Source organism: Musca autumnalis, unplaced genomic scaffold (assembly GCF_047663935.1).
Source record: "Musca autumnalis isolate F117 unplaced genomic scaffold, ASM4766393v1 scaffold_4, whole genome shotgun sequence".
Taxonomy (NCBI): Eukaryota; Metazoa; Arthropoda; class Insecta; order Diptera; family Muscidae; genus Musca; species Musca autumnalis.
This window is the reverse complement of record NW_027411977.1, coordinates 93,805,879-93,822,871: the sequence shown is the minus strand read 5'-3', so window position 1 is coordinate 93,822,871 and position 16,993 is coordinate 93,805,879. Positions and strand designations below refer to the sequence as shown.

At 34.5% G+C, this 16,993-nt stretch overlaps 1 protein-coding gene across 11 annotated transcripts in view; it reads right to left on the bottom strand.

The window, feature by feature from the left end:
- Window positions 1-1,007: 1,007 nt before the first annotated feature.
- Window positions 1,008-16,993, bottom strand: part of BtbVII (BTB-protein-VII) — a 76,823-nt gene continuing 60,837 nt past the window's right edge. For 7 of the 11 annotated variants that reach the window (XM_073982058.1, XM_073982059.1, XM_073982057.1 and 4 more), the window contains one exon: window positions 1,008-2,069. In XM_073982058.1, the coding sequence (XP_073838159.1) occupies window positions 1,659-2,069 (411 nt within the window). In that variant the 3' untranslated portion in view covers window positions 1,008-1,658. The remainder of the gene's footprint in view (window positions 2,070-16,993) is intronic. The other 4 variants (XR_012412423.1, XR_012412421.1, XR_012412424.1 and 1 more) reach the window with 1 other exon arrangement.

Sequence of the window (16,993 nt, the reverse complement as noted above, 5' to 3'; positions counted from 1 at the left end):
CAACTGATTCAGTCCAAAATTTGGCATCCGCAATATTTTGTCCAAACATAGATCAAGTTCGAAGATGGACCATATCAGTCCTCTCCCTCGGCTACATCCCTTCAAAATTTCAAAAAATTTCGCTAAAATGGTGAGCATTAATATTTCAACTAGACATAAACCAGATTCCAATATAAACTATATTGATTGTACCTTCCACAAATACTTTCGGAAATGTGCAGCATAATTCTTCCTTTCGAATCTTTTTGATTTTTTTGCAACAGGCTTTAATCGGGGGCGCCTATTACAACTATTACAGCCCGAAAGTTGTGAAAAATCGTTACGGGGATGTAGTGGCTGGTTCGCAAGACAACTCTCGACCTGGATAGTGCGTTAGTTGAAACATTGCATATCGTAATATTTCTGCGAATGCTAGAAAGACTTCGAATATGGTACCGACGTAGACAGGGGGAGGTCCCTCCCGAAATCGTATTTTTTTACATTTTCAAATTTTGTCCGTTCACACGGACAGATCGTATATCTCTCTCGACAAAGCCGACTGATACTATTTTACTTGTTAATAGTCAAAATACTAAAATAAATATTTTATTCAGGAGTTGAAACACAGGTTCATGCTTACCACATCATCGCGTTGGCTACGTTGACAAATGTTTGTAGGTAAGTTTGGTATGTACATAAAATTACATTGGAAAAATGCTTTCAATTTATTGCCTCGTTTGTAGTATTTTGTATACCCATGTACAAACTTTATGAAACTTCTCTATTAGCTATGTTGTACTCTGTTCAAGATCTTATATTAATGACCTCAAATAGGTCTGGGTTTTCGATATGAAATAAGTCACCTCTTGTACCTTCTGGGAGTTTCGTGCGTAATAGTACATTTATATATAACCGGATTTAACAAAGCCACTGGGTTTTCAAATGTCAGTTCCATTGCTTATATTTCAAATAAATCCTCACAAAGAAGGTTAACTCTGCAAAAGGCCATAATATAAACATGGGGTAAATGTTTTTTCATTTCCTGTACAAAAATTTTTATTAAGTTGTGTATCAAAATTGTTAGATTTTGTTAGTAGATTCAACACAACTTTAGCTCTGTTCCAGAACTAAAAAGTTTTTACAATTTATACCACTTTTACACATTTTGCGTTCCCGTACACAAAATTTATATGAAAATCGTTTACGACTTTTACAATTTTTACGACTTTTACCACTTTATAAAGTAAGGGAACAGGCCATTAGTAAAATATATATTAAGTTTTAAACAGCAAATAAAATTGAGAGCTACTTTCATAATTTACAGCATGGTATTTGTTGCAATTCGAATAAGCCATGACGCATCTGATGTTGCAAACATTTTACAAAGATATTAAACTGCAAAGATTAGATAGAAGGCAGTCATTTAAAATTGCCATTACTAGTTGGCCGATCTTTACGCATTTTATTTGTTAAGTAAAATTTTATTTTATTTAAAAAACAAATACTTGCTTCCAATGAATTCGTGCTCATCCTTTGTTTGGGTTTTTCTGTGCTGTCGTGGGGATTATATTGATTGTATAATAATATTATACACAATCCATTTGACATATTGGCGTTACAAATAGTTTTTTTTTTTGTATATAATTATTTAACAATTACAAATATTATTCAAAAATCAACTAAAACGTTTCCGTTTTTGTATAATGTCTGCTTCCAGTTGTGCCCGTTGACACATTACTACTATGTGAACTATTTCTACCACTTGCCGGACCTTCAGTTGTTGGATTACTGCTACCACCAGATGAGCTGGAACTTGTTGAATTTTTGGCCGTGCTACTATTAGTATTTGTTGTATTTGCTGCTGCACTTTCCTGTTCGTTATTAAGACGTTCGTGATATTCTTGAAAACATGGCACAATGCATAAATTCGTTTGACATTCTGGACAATGATATTTGGTTTTGCGTCGCAAAATTCTACCATGACCATCAATGGTATTCCAACAGAAATTGCAACCCAATGCAGGTCCGGGACGTATGACCGGACAGTGACTAGAACGTGGATTTTCTAGGGTTATCATCTCCCTTGAGGTCTGGAAAGGGAATAATAAAAATTAATTACACGAAATATAAAGATGTAATAAAATATGTGTATATTTTAAGGAATAAGTACTCGCTTCCTGCAAATTTTTTGGTAAAATTTTAGGAAATTGCAAGTCTTAAATATGAATATGCTTCTCCTCATAGACATTCAATGATGATGAAAGCAAACATAGCTGCTCTCCTCAGAAATAAACACGCCACCTATGATGGTGATCACTAAACATCGGATTTGGCATATTTGTTAATAATAAAGATACGAAAATTCTGATTGGACCAAAATCCGTTTCAAAGAAAAATGAATTCAATATTTTTGTTGCATATTTGCATATGCACAAAATATGCCAATAGTTTTGGCCGCAAAATCGTCATAAAAGTCGTAAAATTGTCAACTAAAGATGGAAAAATCTTCAAAGTGTTCTAAATTAAGATTGTTTGCGGTTTAGCGCCGATTTCTTCAGCAGATTTTTGTGTTATTGAGACCCCTTACAACAGTGTGGTGTAGGGTATACAAATGTATATGTATATTGCAATACCATTTTTATACCCTCCACCATATGGAGGGCAAAATTAAATTTGTCATTCCGTTTGTAACACATCCAAATACTCGTCGGAGACGAGCAGCATAAAATTCTATGTCGATTTAACCATGTCCGCCTGTCCGTCTGTCTGTTGAAATCAAGATACCGCTCGCACTTTTAGAGATAGAGAGTCAATATTTGGTATTTAGTCTTTTTTGAGTGTAAGAACTTTCCGTCAGAAATTTGTCGGTATAGATCGACGTGCCTCACATAAGGTTTTCGGACTTCGGCGACCCATATCTCTGGAATGGTTTACCTGGTTAAAACTATTTGCATTAAATTAAAAGCCACTATGTTCATTTCACGATCCAAAACAAAATACGTTTTACTGAATTCAATATATAACAAAGCCAGTGTCCCGAAAAACGCCTTGGGGCAAAATTGGAGTCTATCGTGAAAAACCCAATTTTTCATCCTATATTATCAATTTTTGGAAATGTATTTTACATTTTGTTCTTATTTAAATGTATTCAAGGGACTGATATAATCTGGTATTGGAGCCATCTGGGCACAGATGACTATTTGGTGATGAACTCGACTCCTTGCTCTGCTATGTCGTTCACAACTTTCAAGTTGTTTCCCATCCTTTGCGCCTCCTGGAAATTCGGACTTAATGTTTGTTTTTGAATGCCTTTCGTATTTCAATAAATCTGCAATGGGGTCAATAAATCTTCAATGGTCTTGTTTTGGATCTAAAAACTATTTCTGAATATCGTTTCACTATATTTTGTATAAAACTCAATCTATTGTCTCTATTCCTTTTCAACCTATAAATGATGTTTACCCAAAGTATCCTATATTATATCTATATAAACACTATCTTGTTTATTATATAATAAACAATAATAATTCATTTTTTTCTTTTCCTCTTCGCATGCTAGGTTGGTTAAGTAAAAGAAGCAGAAAAAAATTACTGCATGTTGAAAAAAAATTGCAACAGCAACAACGCAAGAAATACACGCGTTTGGCACACACCACCAAACTTTTTTACCCTCCCGTCTTCGCTTCTGCGTCTTCTACTACACCATACACACAGCTCTTTATTATAAAACAGCATTTCGCAGCCCCGAGAGCCCTGTTGTTACCCTCTTCGACAAAAATCCCAAACAAATAAAATTAAGGAATGTTACAAAATGTTGCAAACATATATTCGTATTTGTTTGCAACCGGTCCCAAACATACATTTGTTTGGATTCAGCCTTTCTCGAAGTTGTTTCGTGTATTTTTCGGTTTATTCTTCGCTGTTCACGGATAAATCTTCTAGAGATCTTATATTTGTTGGGATCCTCTCCGAGAGCTTCCACTGTAGCCGAAATGATACGAGTACTGTTCCTATCGGACACCTTACATGATTCCAGCAGCAATGACAATGTCATGGTTAGGATTTTCTTGAAGCCAAGCTTCATTCTTTTCGGGACAGATGGTCCTTTAGATTCAGATTCAAAACAAGACCTAGACCTCATTGAAAATCTATTACAACATTGAGAAACAAATGTGAGAAAAAGAAAATAACAAAATGATGAACCATCTGTGGTATCTTAGTCCTGAACTTGTTGGCCTGGCCAAGGGCGTAGCCAGGATCAAATCTAGGGGGGGGCAAGTTTTTTTTTCTTTTTTTTTTGGTGATGTGTATATTTTTTACATACAAAATTTTAAAACCTTTATTTATGCATTTTGTTTTTGTTATGAAAGTACTGTGCCCACAATTTTAGGTGAATTTTTTTGACCACTGCATAAACCAATTGCTTGAACTTTGGCGGTATCGTTGTTTTGGGGCTATACCAAAACGTGGATCTATGTCCGCAACTATTAGTGGAGAAGTCTTTTGATCACTACGAACACTTAATGCTAAATTGCGCCCAATTTAGAGAGAAAACGTTAATTAAAAAAAATTGAATAGGAGGTACCCGAAGGACTGGATTTATATGGACTATATCCGACTTGCTGAAATATTGTAATACGATGTGCACATTTTGGACCAAATCGATTGCTCCCTTCGAGAGTTTTCGTTCACATGAAATTGGATGCACATCCTCTTGTGGTTCGAGCATAGTAATTTCTTAGCAGATGCATATAGCATAACTAGAATATGTTAATAATATGTAATTTAACGTACACACGAAATCGCTTAAGACGACATTGTTTATAACGTAATGTCGTTATTCAAAAGACGATTTGAATCGGAATACCCTAAGAATGCGTGATGTCTCTGTTTCACCCATTTCGTCGTATTTAGTGTTCGATTTTTCGAATAGTAAAAAAATTATGGATTAAAAAGGTTACATTTCAAACAAGTTTAAGTTTGTATATTAAGTCTTCTCTGTCAGCAAATAAAAAAAATCTTCCCTTGAAAACTTAAAAAAAAAAAAACATGAAATTTAAAAAGTAATCATGGTGAATTACACTGTGCAACATTTTCAAGGTAATTTTGTGCAAACAATTTCAGATGCCGTTTTTATGAAAGTACAGACGCAATAGACAGAAACCCTCTTTGGATTTTGTTTTGTTAAGGGCTGTTTACACCATATATCAATGTCATATGAGATGTCATTTCTTTCAACCATTCGACATTCTCTATGTTTGTCAAAATTAACGTCATCCATACAACTTTCAATTTGTGCGTTCATACCTACAAGTGTTATTTTCGTATGACATAACCTATAAATATAAAAGCAGCTGTTTTTGTCATTGTTTACATTTATTGTTGAGTTGCAAATTTGGGCAAATTTTAATTTTGGTTGAAGGAAAATGAATATCTACCATGTTTGTTGTGGTAGAATAGGTTTTTAGGGTTATAGAGGCATTCATGTTTTTGCCACAAAGCAATAATTTCCAAGACTGCTTCTTTCGACCAATCGATCTGTAAATAACACCCTTTATTTACTTTTCTAAATATTTAAATATACATAACTTTCCATTTTCTTTTTTAAAAGATTTTGTTTTTCAATTTTTTTTTTTGAGAATGCCAGAAAACAGCTGATAAATTTATGTTTACATACGAGAATGCCGTATCAAATAGAGCGCTCCCTAAATGAAAAATGTACATATGAGTTGCCAAATCATTTTGATAGATGAAAATGTTCATAGTGGTCACACTATGTGTACAACATTCGCAGGTAGAAAATTTGACATCTCATACGACATTGATAGATGGTGTAAACAACCCTTTAGATCGGGTTCGAAGTTTATGGCCCTATCTAAACATGGCTGAAGCAATCCATATTTCAATAAATACACTTTAATACCCTCTACATTTCAATAGTAACAATTTTCATAGTTTTGCACCTTTGTCATTGTGAGCTTGTAAATATTCCAATTTCCCATTGTGATTGATTCATTGTATTTTAAAGTTAACTGACAGAATGCAACTATGTAAATAATTTATTCTACTACTCTTGTAATACAACTCATTATTTACTACTTTCGATATACTATTTTATGCAACTGTAAACTATTAACGCCCTACTATTTCTTCTCACGATTAGTACTTAGGCTAGAACAAAATTCAATAAAATCGCTCAGTTTGTGATCTACATTCTAACGCGTTACATAACCATCAGATAAGATCACAAGGAGTGGTCTCCATTCTAACACGTTATGGTAACTACCAGATAAGATCACAATGAGACAAAGTGCTCCTCCGGCAGTCAACATCAATCGTCGCTTGTGTCGAAACCAGATTGTTATAATGGCGCCCAACTCGTGGCCATGTATCGCGACCACACCAACCATAATCTGTGAGTAATAGCCGAGGACAACAACAACAAATTCAATAGCACAGCGTAACTCTTGGAACGATCAGTTGCCGCATTCGTATCCAAAGATGACCCACAAGAAGAAAATGCCTGTTGGAAAAGAAGCTTGATGAATCAACTATGTACGTGTACGATGTGTGAGTTTTACTCCAGGGTGAGGTAAACATACATCCACCTCTGCTGTCAGTTATTCATCTTTACTCATGCAAAATGAACCGCGAACCATGTTGAGAAGAAGAAGGTTGATGACAACAATGTACGTGTACGATGCAGTTTTACTCCAGGGGGAGACAAAATACATCCACCTCTACCGTTAGTTAGTCACCTTTACTCCAGGGGGAGGTTCCGCAGAAAGTCTTCAACGCCATCTTCATGCAGTTACTACATCTTATTGGCACAATAGCAGTTTCAACAACGAATGTTCAAGATGCAGTCCATCCTAAGCAGAAGCAACAATCCTGATGCAGGTTACAATAGAAGTTCAACAATCCGTAATTTCTGATGCTTCATCGGGACGCTTTCAGCATCAGAGGGGGAGACTGAAGCAATCCATATTTAAATAAATACACTTTAATACCCTCTACATTTCAATAGTAACAATTTTCATAGTTTTGCACCTTTGTCATTGTGAGTTTGTAAATATTCCAATTTCCCATTGTGATTGGTTCATTGTATTTTAAAGTTAACTGACAGAATGCAACTATGTAAATAATTTATTCTACTACTCTTGTAATACAACTCATTATTTACTACTTTCGATATACTATTTTATGCAACTGTAAACTATTAACGCCCTACTATTTCTTCTCACGATTAGTACTTAGGCTATAACAAAATTCAATAAAATCGCTCAGTTTGTGATCTACATTCTAACGCGTTACATAACCATCAGATAAGATCACAAGGAGTGGTCTCCATTCTAACAAGTTATGGTAACTATCAGATAAGATCACAATGAGACAACTTGTCTGTCCGGCAGTCTACATCAATTCTCACTTGTGTGTTTCCATAAACAATCTAAACCAGATTGTTATATGGCTAAATATTGACTTTTTAAAGAAAATCGGGGCTATATCTTTGAAACCAATATAAATCTTTCCATGACATGCGCAGCAAACTTGTAGAAACGAACAAGAAGAATGTATTTTGAAACATACTGAACACGAATAACCTCATTTATTGCCCCAAATTTTATAATATATCTAAAATGTCCACGATTTGTATATATTTCGCAGCGTATCTCCAAAACTGTAAAAATTTTCTTAATGCTATCTTTGGGAAAATATTCGCTGGAATGTAATACACAACTCTTCGGAACATATTATTGTTGTAAAATTCCTCTATGGCGTTGTTTCTATCATATTGTTCAACGCCAATTTGATAAATATATCAACAAGACATTGAAATTTCAAATAAGAGAATAAACAGACTGTGTGAACGTTGTTTGAAATATCTTTTGTAGAAAGTATGATATGAAATTCCGCCTAATCAACATGAAATAAATGTTTTACAGTTTCAGAATGTTCTGAAGAACTGCTGAGGACATTATTTAGAAAATGTTTGCGAAAGGCTACTTGGTACAACCCTCAATAGTTTGGCAGCTAGTGACCATAATTCAGGAAATTATGTAATTTTTTCTATATTTGATCATTTTTGATGCGCTATATCCGGTTTTTCGTAGTTCGTCTGTCTGAAATATACGTTCTATTATTTTAGGACTACAATATTGCTGAAGACCGTAAAGAAAAATTCTTATTAGTTTCTGAGATAAAGCACGGACCAATTGAAAAAAGGTCGTTTTAGCCCGGTATAGATGTGGCCATCAAATCCAAAGCCGATCTAAAAACACGAAACCCTACTAGGGGTTTTGTAGTCTTAATATGTACTTTCAGAAAATGCCCACTAGAAGTTGTTTGCATTTTCACTGTTACACAGTGTTATTGCCAATACATAAAACCGTTTCACAAAATATAAAGAAGATGATTAAGGTGCACAAGTAGGACTTTATATATATGCAAAGTTGACTGTTCGAAATTGTCATAAATGTCAGTGGCTATATCAAAACGTGGAAATGTATGGACAAATTAGGGGGAAGAGTTATTATAGCCCGATGGAAGACGAAATATTAAATTTCAGCCATTTCTGTAGGATTGTACGGCTATAATCCTGAAAACCCCTAAAATCGGGAGGTACCGTTCTAGTTGGCTACATAAAACATGGACCAGTACTGACAAATTTCTGGATAGAAGTTTAGTAGGCCCAAAGAGGACTAAATATGTATTAAATTACTTCTTTTTCTATATGATAATGTAGCTAAAACCCTGAAAAATTGGGCTGTACCGTTCTATGAGGGGTAATCCAAAACATGAACCAGCACTGACACATTTCCGGGGGAAAGTTTTGTAGGCCCAAAGAAGACTCAATACTATTCTTTAATCATTTTTTCGTTCACTCTGGTCCATACTTTGTACATCGTAATATTTCTACGCGACATAGATCGTCCAAATATACTTTAAAGAATTTCATCTATTAAACAAAAAATCTTTTTAAAACTAGCACAACACATTTTGACATCACAAACAATTAAGAGGCGGTCCGATCCACTGTGGTCCCACTAGTATGGAAAGGAGTGCCAAAAATAGTAATCGAGCTACCGCCTCGAAATTTTAAACATAGATTTACAACGAGGCGAGATGATAGAAAAAAATTGAGTGGATGTAGGTCCACATTCAGGTATAGCCCCCTTATAAAGGTACGGCCCGATTTTTCGTATTTTGATGAATTTAGACACATTTTCCAATTGATTTGGTTGAATTTCCGCATTGTGAGTTTTCAGTGAACAAAATACATCCTCGCAAAAAAATTTCAATATAGGTCCACGTTTAGGTATAGCCCCATATAAAGGTGTATTTTTTAAAAAATACGGAGTCTCTCAAATACTCCCAACATTCGTAAAACTCAACATAAATTTATAGTACTGCTTTTAAAAGTACTAGATACATTTATTTACAAAGAATTTATTTTTTCAATTTTCGCCCTAAGGCGTACCTAGTGACGTTTTTCGAGGGATTGGCTTTATTATCTCGAATTCAGTAATACTTATGGGTACTTTACACGATATGTTTGCCCATGCACTTTTAATGCCACATATATTATACGCAGTTGAGATCATATCTGGTACAACTGAGCAGAATCTTACTAAATTACAGCACATTCTGAACACAATAGTAAGATTTGTCTACAATGTTCGAATTCGGGAGCATATATCTTGGTTTGTATTAAGATTTCTAGGCTCTTCGTTTAGTAGATACATATGTAGACTTGAGGAATATTTTGTTTTTTTTTACAAAACTATTAAATCTGGTTCGCCTCATTCGTTGTGTAATTTATTTACGTTTTCTCACTCAATTAGGAACATACAAATTAATATTCCTCTGATTCATAACTGTTATTATAAAAATTCTTCTGTTGTACGCATTGCAAGGTCTTGGAACTATCTTCCTCTTATATTACGTGTTTTTTCGCATACTAATAATGCTTTTCGTTTGAAATTGAGTCGCTACTTTTCCTCAAACTAGGATTTTTCTATTATTATATGTATGTAATTTTAATGCATCTCTTGCTAATGGGCCATTTATGCTATAATACAAAATATAGTCTGTAAAGGAAATATGGCTGGGGAGCCGATACCACTAATCGTGAGATTACTTTAGTTACGTTATCAGGTATATTTACTATGTAATACATTATCTGGCCACGAAGGCTTCTGTATTACGAAAAATGAAATAAAAACAAAAACATGTATTCTCTGCCCGCATGCAGGTGCATGTCCATACTTCCTGAGAAAATAGCCAGACAGGTGTAAAATACCCCATATGTAGTGGTTGGAGCGCACGATAACTCTCCAACGGATCTGCTGATTCCGTCAAAAATTTGGCCATGGTAATATTTTGTCCGAACTTAATTTAAGTTTGAAGATAAGCCATATCGGTACCTCCCCCACAAAAGTTTAAAACTTGTCTCGATAACTCTCGAAGGCAGTAACCGATTTGGCCTAAAGTATGGACCACATTGGTTACTTCCTTCGAGAGTTATCATCGTAATATTTCTACGAGACATAGATCAGGTTCGAAACTATATACGTCAACTGATTGGCGTACCTTCCTCACAAAATCTCGGAAAAATTCTGTTTAAGTGCTGCTATTTATTAAATCGCTTTGATCTTTACGATAATACAAGTTGGGCTCTACTGGTGCGCATATGCTTGTTTGCATATACATATTTTGCATGTTTTTGATATGACCCCAAATATCTAAAAATTTACCCCTAAAACACCTAGATCCAAAATTTGAATCCAAACGGATAAGAGATAAAAAACATGCAAAAGTCCGATGTCTAGTGATCACACTGATTTTAGATAGTTTTTGGGCCTTATCTGAGCCATTTTGAATTTTCGCAATGAAGCAAACATACTGTAGTAGTGGGGAACACAAGGACAATATCGTATATATTTCAAAATGTCCCGAGAACATACTTAAACAACATCTAAGCGTTACTACTTTCAACGAGGACAAGTCAACATAATTTGGGCTATTCTGAACAAAAATTCCCCGTGAGTTTTTCACTTTCTCCCTTAAGTTGAAACGGCGGAAAGTCAAAACTCAAGAGGAATTTTCGTTCAAAATAGCCCCCAATGTGTTGCAGACTACACATTTTTTAGATGTAATTCGAATCATTTCAGTTGTAATTCGAGAATTCCATTTGTAATTCGTAACATTTTATTTGTAATTCGTGAATACCATTTGCAATTCGAAACATTTCAATTGTAATTACGTTTGTAATTCGATTTTTTCTATTTGTAATTCGTATTATTCCATTGGATATTCGAATTATCCTTTTTGTAATTCGAATTATTTCATTTGTAATTCTAATGTTAAATCCTGCTACGACAGGAAACCGAGAAACCGAGTGTACAAAGGGATCCTGATCTCATGACCCTCCCCAGTATCTCCATGAGATAGATATTCTTACATGCTGAATAGACCGCACCGTTATTACGAAACAATCTGGTCAGGTCCAAAATCATAAGGTAGAAATGCTTATTATGGCGGCCCAAAAAACGACAAAGTTTTTTTGAATCGCCTATACCCTAGAATTTTTTTCCATTTGATCCAGCTAAACAATGCTAAATATATTTAGCGTTAACCCTTGCCAACAGAGCACAGTGGTCCCACTTGTATGGGAAGATGCGACAAAAATATTTATAATAGTCGGATCAATCTGATTTTTTCAGTATATGCTAAAAATAAGTAAAAAATACTTTAGCCAAAAAAATCATCAATATGGGTCCAGTTTTTCCTATAGCCCCAATGTAGCGGTACCACCCGATTTCAGGTATTTTGAAGCTTTTATCTACATTTTCGGCCCCAATTGGCTGTACTTTGATATTTGGGGTTCCCAATGGTCAAAAACCTTCTGCGCCAAAAGTTGTGGTCTTGGGTCCAGGTTTCGGTATAGCTCTCATATTACGATACCTCCCGATTTCAGGTATTTCGGCCCAAAGTGGTTGTAATTTGCCATTTGGAGTTCTCAATGATCAAAAACCTTCTGCGCCAAAAATTGTAGTCTTTGCTCCAGGTTTCGGTATAGCCCTCCCTATTTCAGTTATTTTGAGGTTTTTATCTACATTTTCGGTTCGAATTGGTTGTAATTTGCTATTTGAAGTTCTTAGTGGTTAAAAAACGTCTCCGACTGGTATCGTGGACAGAAAAGGAAACAAATTATTCCATTTGAGGTCAGAATATTTCCTAGGGGATATAATAAAGTTCGGTGCGACCGAACTTTTAATTTTTACTTGTTTTTCATTTTTTATGTAGCATCATACATATGGTAAAATTCAAATTTCCTTTACAATTCCATCGAGAAAAAAATTTTGACAAGCACATTCACGATTTTTGTTACATGGGTTAAGAAAAAAATCGTGGTTTCTAATATGTTCGCGTTCACAAAATTGGATGCTGCGCCCAAAAGTTATGGGGGGTTTTATTCCCTTATAAAGAAAAAATATTTAAAAATTCCCTTTGTGTTGCAATACCAAAATGTATATATAAATCGGTAACAACATTTAATATCTATCCGTAGACGCCTAAATATTAGCTAAATTTATTTTCATTTTCGCGGAAAATCAAAAAATAATGAAGGAATCTTGGAGTAAATTTTATTTATTCTTACCCAGAGTCCATAAAAATCTCTAAAAAATAAACTAAAAATACGTACAGAATCTTGACAATGTCCAGAAAAATGTGAGACCAAAATTTTATTGATTAGGATTTTAAATTGCATATTGCAGCTACAACAAAAGACAAAAGTTTATTGTTGGAACATTATTTCAAGAATATATTTTTTGGTTTAATACGAAAAATTTGACACAATTTTTTGGAGTTATTCTACTATTTCGCTAAATTTCCTAACAAAACCTGAATTATTTTGCTAAAACCTCTTCAAGGAAAATAGTTTATCATCGTGAAAGTATATTTGCATAGTGTGATAAGCAATAGAATTAGGAAATAAAGAGTGATATTGATATAACAATCAAAGAAAAAACATAAAAGTTAAAAACCGTATAACGCGCGAAATAGTTAAAATCAGTTGAGGCGCATGTGCTTTTCGCATAGAGCGAGTGCATCTCTGTCAATATGTTTGCATTTTCCATGTTTCATTTAACCGCAAAAGTGTGCCATCAGTTGCATCTTACTACACCAAAATGCTTCATGTGGGTAAAAATAACGCGATGTTCATATGATTAAAAGGCGCATCCGATTTCAGTGACCCCCTGTTAAAAATACGTCAATAAGACAAATTTTATACAGATTCGTCAAGAACCGCGGATGTGCTACCTGATTCTATTTTTGGTTAAATACGAATACTACTCCCGAATCTCTGAATTTCATGACACACCTTTTTGACAAATATTATAATCGTGTATAAAGGATTCCATTTATGTAAAAAAATTTAAGGGCAATCGCGGTTAAGTATGCGGATTAGTCAAAATAAAATTTTGCTTATTTTCCTATTTTCAGGGTATCTATATCAGCGGTTTTAGTGGATGGATTCGATCGCGGTAGGGCTCAGTGAATCCGGCGCGCATAAAAACTAAAATCACGCGGGGTTCAAGGGTACCTGAGTCATAGTTGTAAATTTTGTAGCCAAAAAATAGGTTTTTAAAGAAAAATTACGCACCAAAAATTCGACTTTGGACTGCTATTACTAGGGAGCTGTGGGGAGCACACTCATGAGATATACACAGCGTTGCCGACAGTTTTTGATCAGAAATCGTCAAAAAAATCGTCAAATCGTCAACAATATTTGAAAAATCGTCAAAAAATCGTCAACATGGTCCAAAACTCGGTTTGGTTACCGTTTAATGCGATTTTTCGCTGCTATTTTTGTGAATGAGACTGACAACATAAGATATACAATCCACAGCAATAAATCTAACCCAACATCACTTAAATACTGCTATAAATACAGCTTTCAGAAGATGATAGTTTTCCTATGGTTATCGAGCTTGAAGCAATGCAGTATGGTAAAGCTGGGTACACATTGTCATTTTAAATGGTAGCTTAGCTCAAATATCGCTTGCTTGACAGTGTACCTGTCCATATTTGTCCGTACACGTACATTTTGGTTGTTGGTCAGTCGAAAATCGATAAAAATTTTCATTAAAAACTGGCTGACAACTTAAAGAGGGCATTTGTAGGAAGTTAATAAAGAAGCTGGGCTCATATTTTTTATAACAAAATATATATAAGTAATATTTTATCTCGAAAACTTTTTAAGGAAGATTTTTATTCATTACCAAAACTAAACGAAAATTTTCAGCTCATGTAATTTGAATGTGGGGCAAAAACTATAAAATTCCTGTGCCTAGATATGCCAGATATGTGACTAAAAATATAGCCGTCTGGAAATTGCTATAAAACATTAAAAAGCTCAAAAATCGAGTTGGAACATTGCTTTCCTTAAAATCTTTCGTGAAACTTTGGTCAAATGTAGTTATCGTCTTTTATTTCATGCATTTCTGGCTTAGGTAAAAAATCGTCATTTTGGACCATAAAATCGTCAAATCGTCATTTTTCAATTTTGGGCCAAAAAATCGTCAAAATGACGATAAATCAGCAAATTCGGCAACACTGGATATACATCAAACGACGTGGAATCACGAGTTCTACAATCCAATAAATAGATTAGGTCATTATCTGGTTGCGCCCTCCAATTATAAGAAAAATTCAAAAAACCCCGATTTCAAAACTTCAAAATGTCAGCATCGATTTAAGAGGGATGCACTGTATATATCGAGAAGTCACTCATTAGCATCATGTTGCCCAAGGGGTATTCTTCAATCCTTTCTTTGAGCTCAGGTCTGAATTTTCCCTCGTTTGACCAGAAATCAAGAAAAAACACAAAAAAGCTTGCTAACTTCAACACATTTTTACCCATTTTTTTATATTACCACCAACGCAGCTTCCACGAAAATTATTTGTTATGGTCCATATTATAAGATCGTGGCTAAAACACTTCAGTTCATATAAATATATTCATATTTTATAAAATATATTAACAGTTCGCGACTTATTAAATGGTGAAACTCAACTTCAACGATTGTAAAACATTTTTGAATATTACCATATATCAAAAAAAAAATATACAAATGTAAAAAATACTCTCATAAGTAGCTCCTAAAGGAAAAATGTATAAATCTTTAAGAAAAAAAAAAATAAAACAAACAATTAAAACACAAAACAAAGAAGAAACTAAGAATACAGTAATACGGCATATTCACTGAAACAACCAGAGGCATCGTCAGTATTTTTAATGTCACTCACGGAAATGCACAAAATATGCAGCTGGAACCAAATTTTTTGTAAACTTGACACTATTTCGAACATTCTTCAAAAAATTTGGATAGTGGCAAAGGATGGCGAAGTTAGTAAAACTCAACTTCAATTTTTAGGACTTGGAAAAACAAAACCACAAAAAAGTATTATAAAAAATGTGATTTCCAGCACATTTTATGCGAATAATGTGTACAAACTTTTATGTAAAAGTAATTAGAAAATCTTGTACTAAAACTCCATTTCGAAAAAATTATTTTATCCTTTCAATTTTGAATTACATGCCTTGTAAGAAGTCACAACCTTACTGATGTTTTTACAGTGTTTTATATAACTTGCTTTGTTAAAGTTTTTAAGAGCTAATACGTAAATGTCAACTTCTTCCGTTTTGTTTTTTTTAAATACCGTTATAAATAACAAAAACAGTGCTGGAATATTGAAATATAATATGTTGAGAGACAATTTGCTGAATTGTCGCAGAGAGTCGCTGATATCGATTTTTCGATTTTTGGCGCAGGTTGGGACCAGTGTGCAGAGGGATCTTTGTTTCCATAGTAATGTGTATGGGGCCAAACGTGCATTTTCACGAAAATTCTCTAAAATTCATTGTTGTGGCTAAAAAAACGAATCCTACAAAAATGTGAAAATAGGATCTCATTTTGATATAGCTTCGATATTTCGATTTTAGATATTTTGGGCCCAATATAGCTATATCGAAATCTGATCCTATTTTCACTTTTTTGTAGAATTAGTTTTACAGCCACAACAAAGGACTGGTAAAATATTTTCATCGATTGCACCATACGAGGGCTGCACGAAAACTACCTGGCCTAGGCAACATCGCGTATTACCAGGCGCCATTTGAAATTTTTTTTGGATAGTTTGACAGTTTTTAGCCTAGACTTACTCCGGACACTTTGTCGTACGACCATGTTATGCATTGTTTACAGTGACTTGAAAAAAATCACTTTGAAAAAAAAAATGGAATTTACTTATGAACATTTTCGTCCAAGAATTTTTCACAACTTTCGACGTGGATAATCACCGCTAGAGTGTATCGACCAAATTAAATCTTTGTATGTCGATAAAGGGCCATCCTATAGGGCTATGAAAAACTTGTTTAATGAATTCAAACGTGGTCGCCACTCGCCAAAAAACGAAGGTCGTTAGGGTCGCCCAAAATCGGTCGTTGTGCCAGAAAAATGTATGCCGTGCATGAATGGATGATGCGGGATCGCCATGTTATATACCGTGAGATAGAGGCATCCTTGGGCATTTCTTCCACCAACTAACATTTGATATTGCATAAACACCTGGCCGCAAGAATGGATTTTTCTCGTTAGATACAGCAGAATTTGATAATCGCTCAAAAAACGGTTGCTGTTGATTGGTTCAAAGAAATTGTGCATAAAATTGATCGCAGTGCTTCAATCGAAGTTTATAAGATCGTCACAGATGACAAATCTATGAATTATGCTTAGGAGCCTGAAACAAAGCAGGAATCGGCCGTTTGGGTCTTCGAAAGCGAGGCAAAACAAACGAAAGTTGTTCATATAACAAGCACTTCGAAACAAAAGGTTGCTTGTTTCTTCAGAAAAACTGACCGTGTGGCGACTATACGGCAGAGATCATCAATGAGTTACTTGCCCCCGTAAGCCAATTGAGCACGCACAAGTTTTTTGGGCCT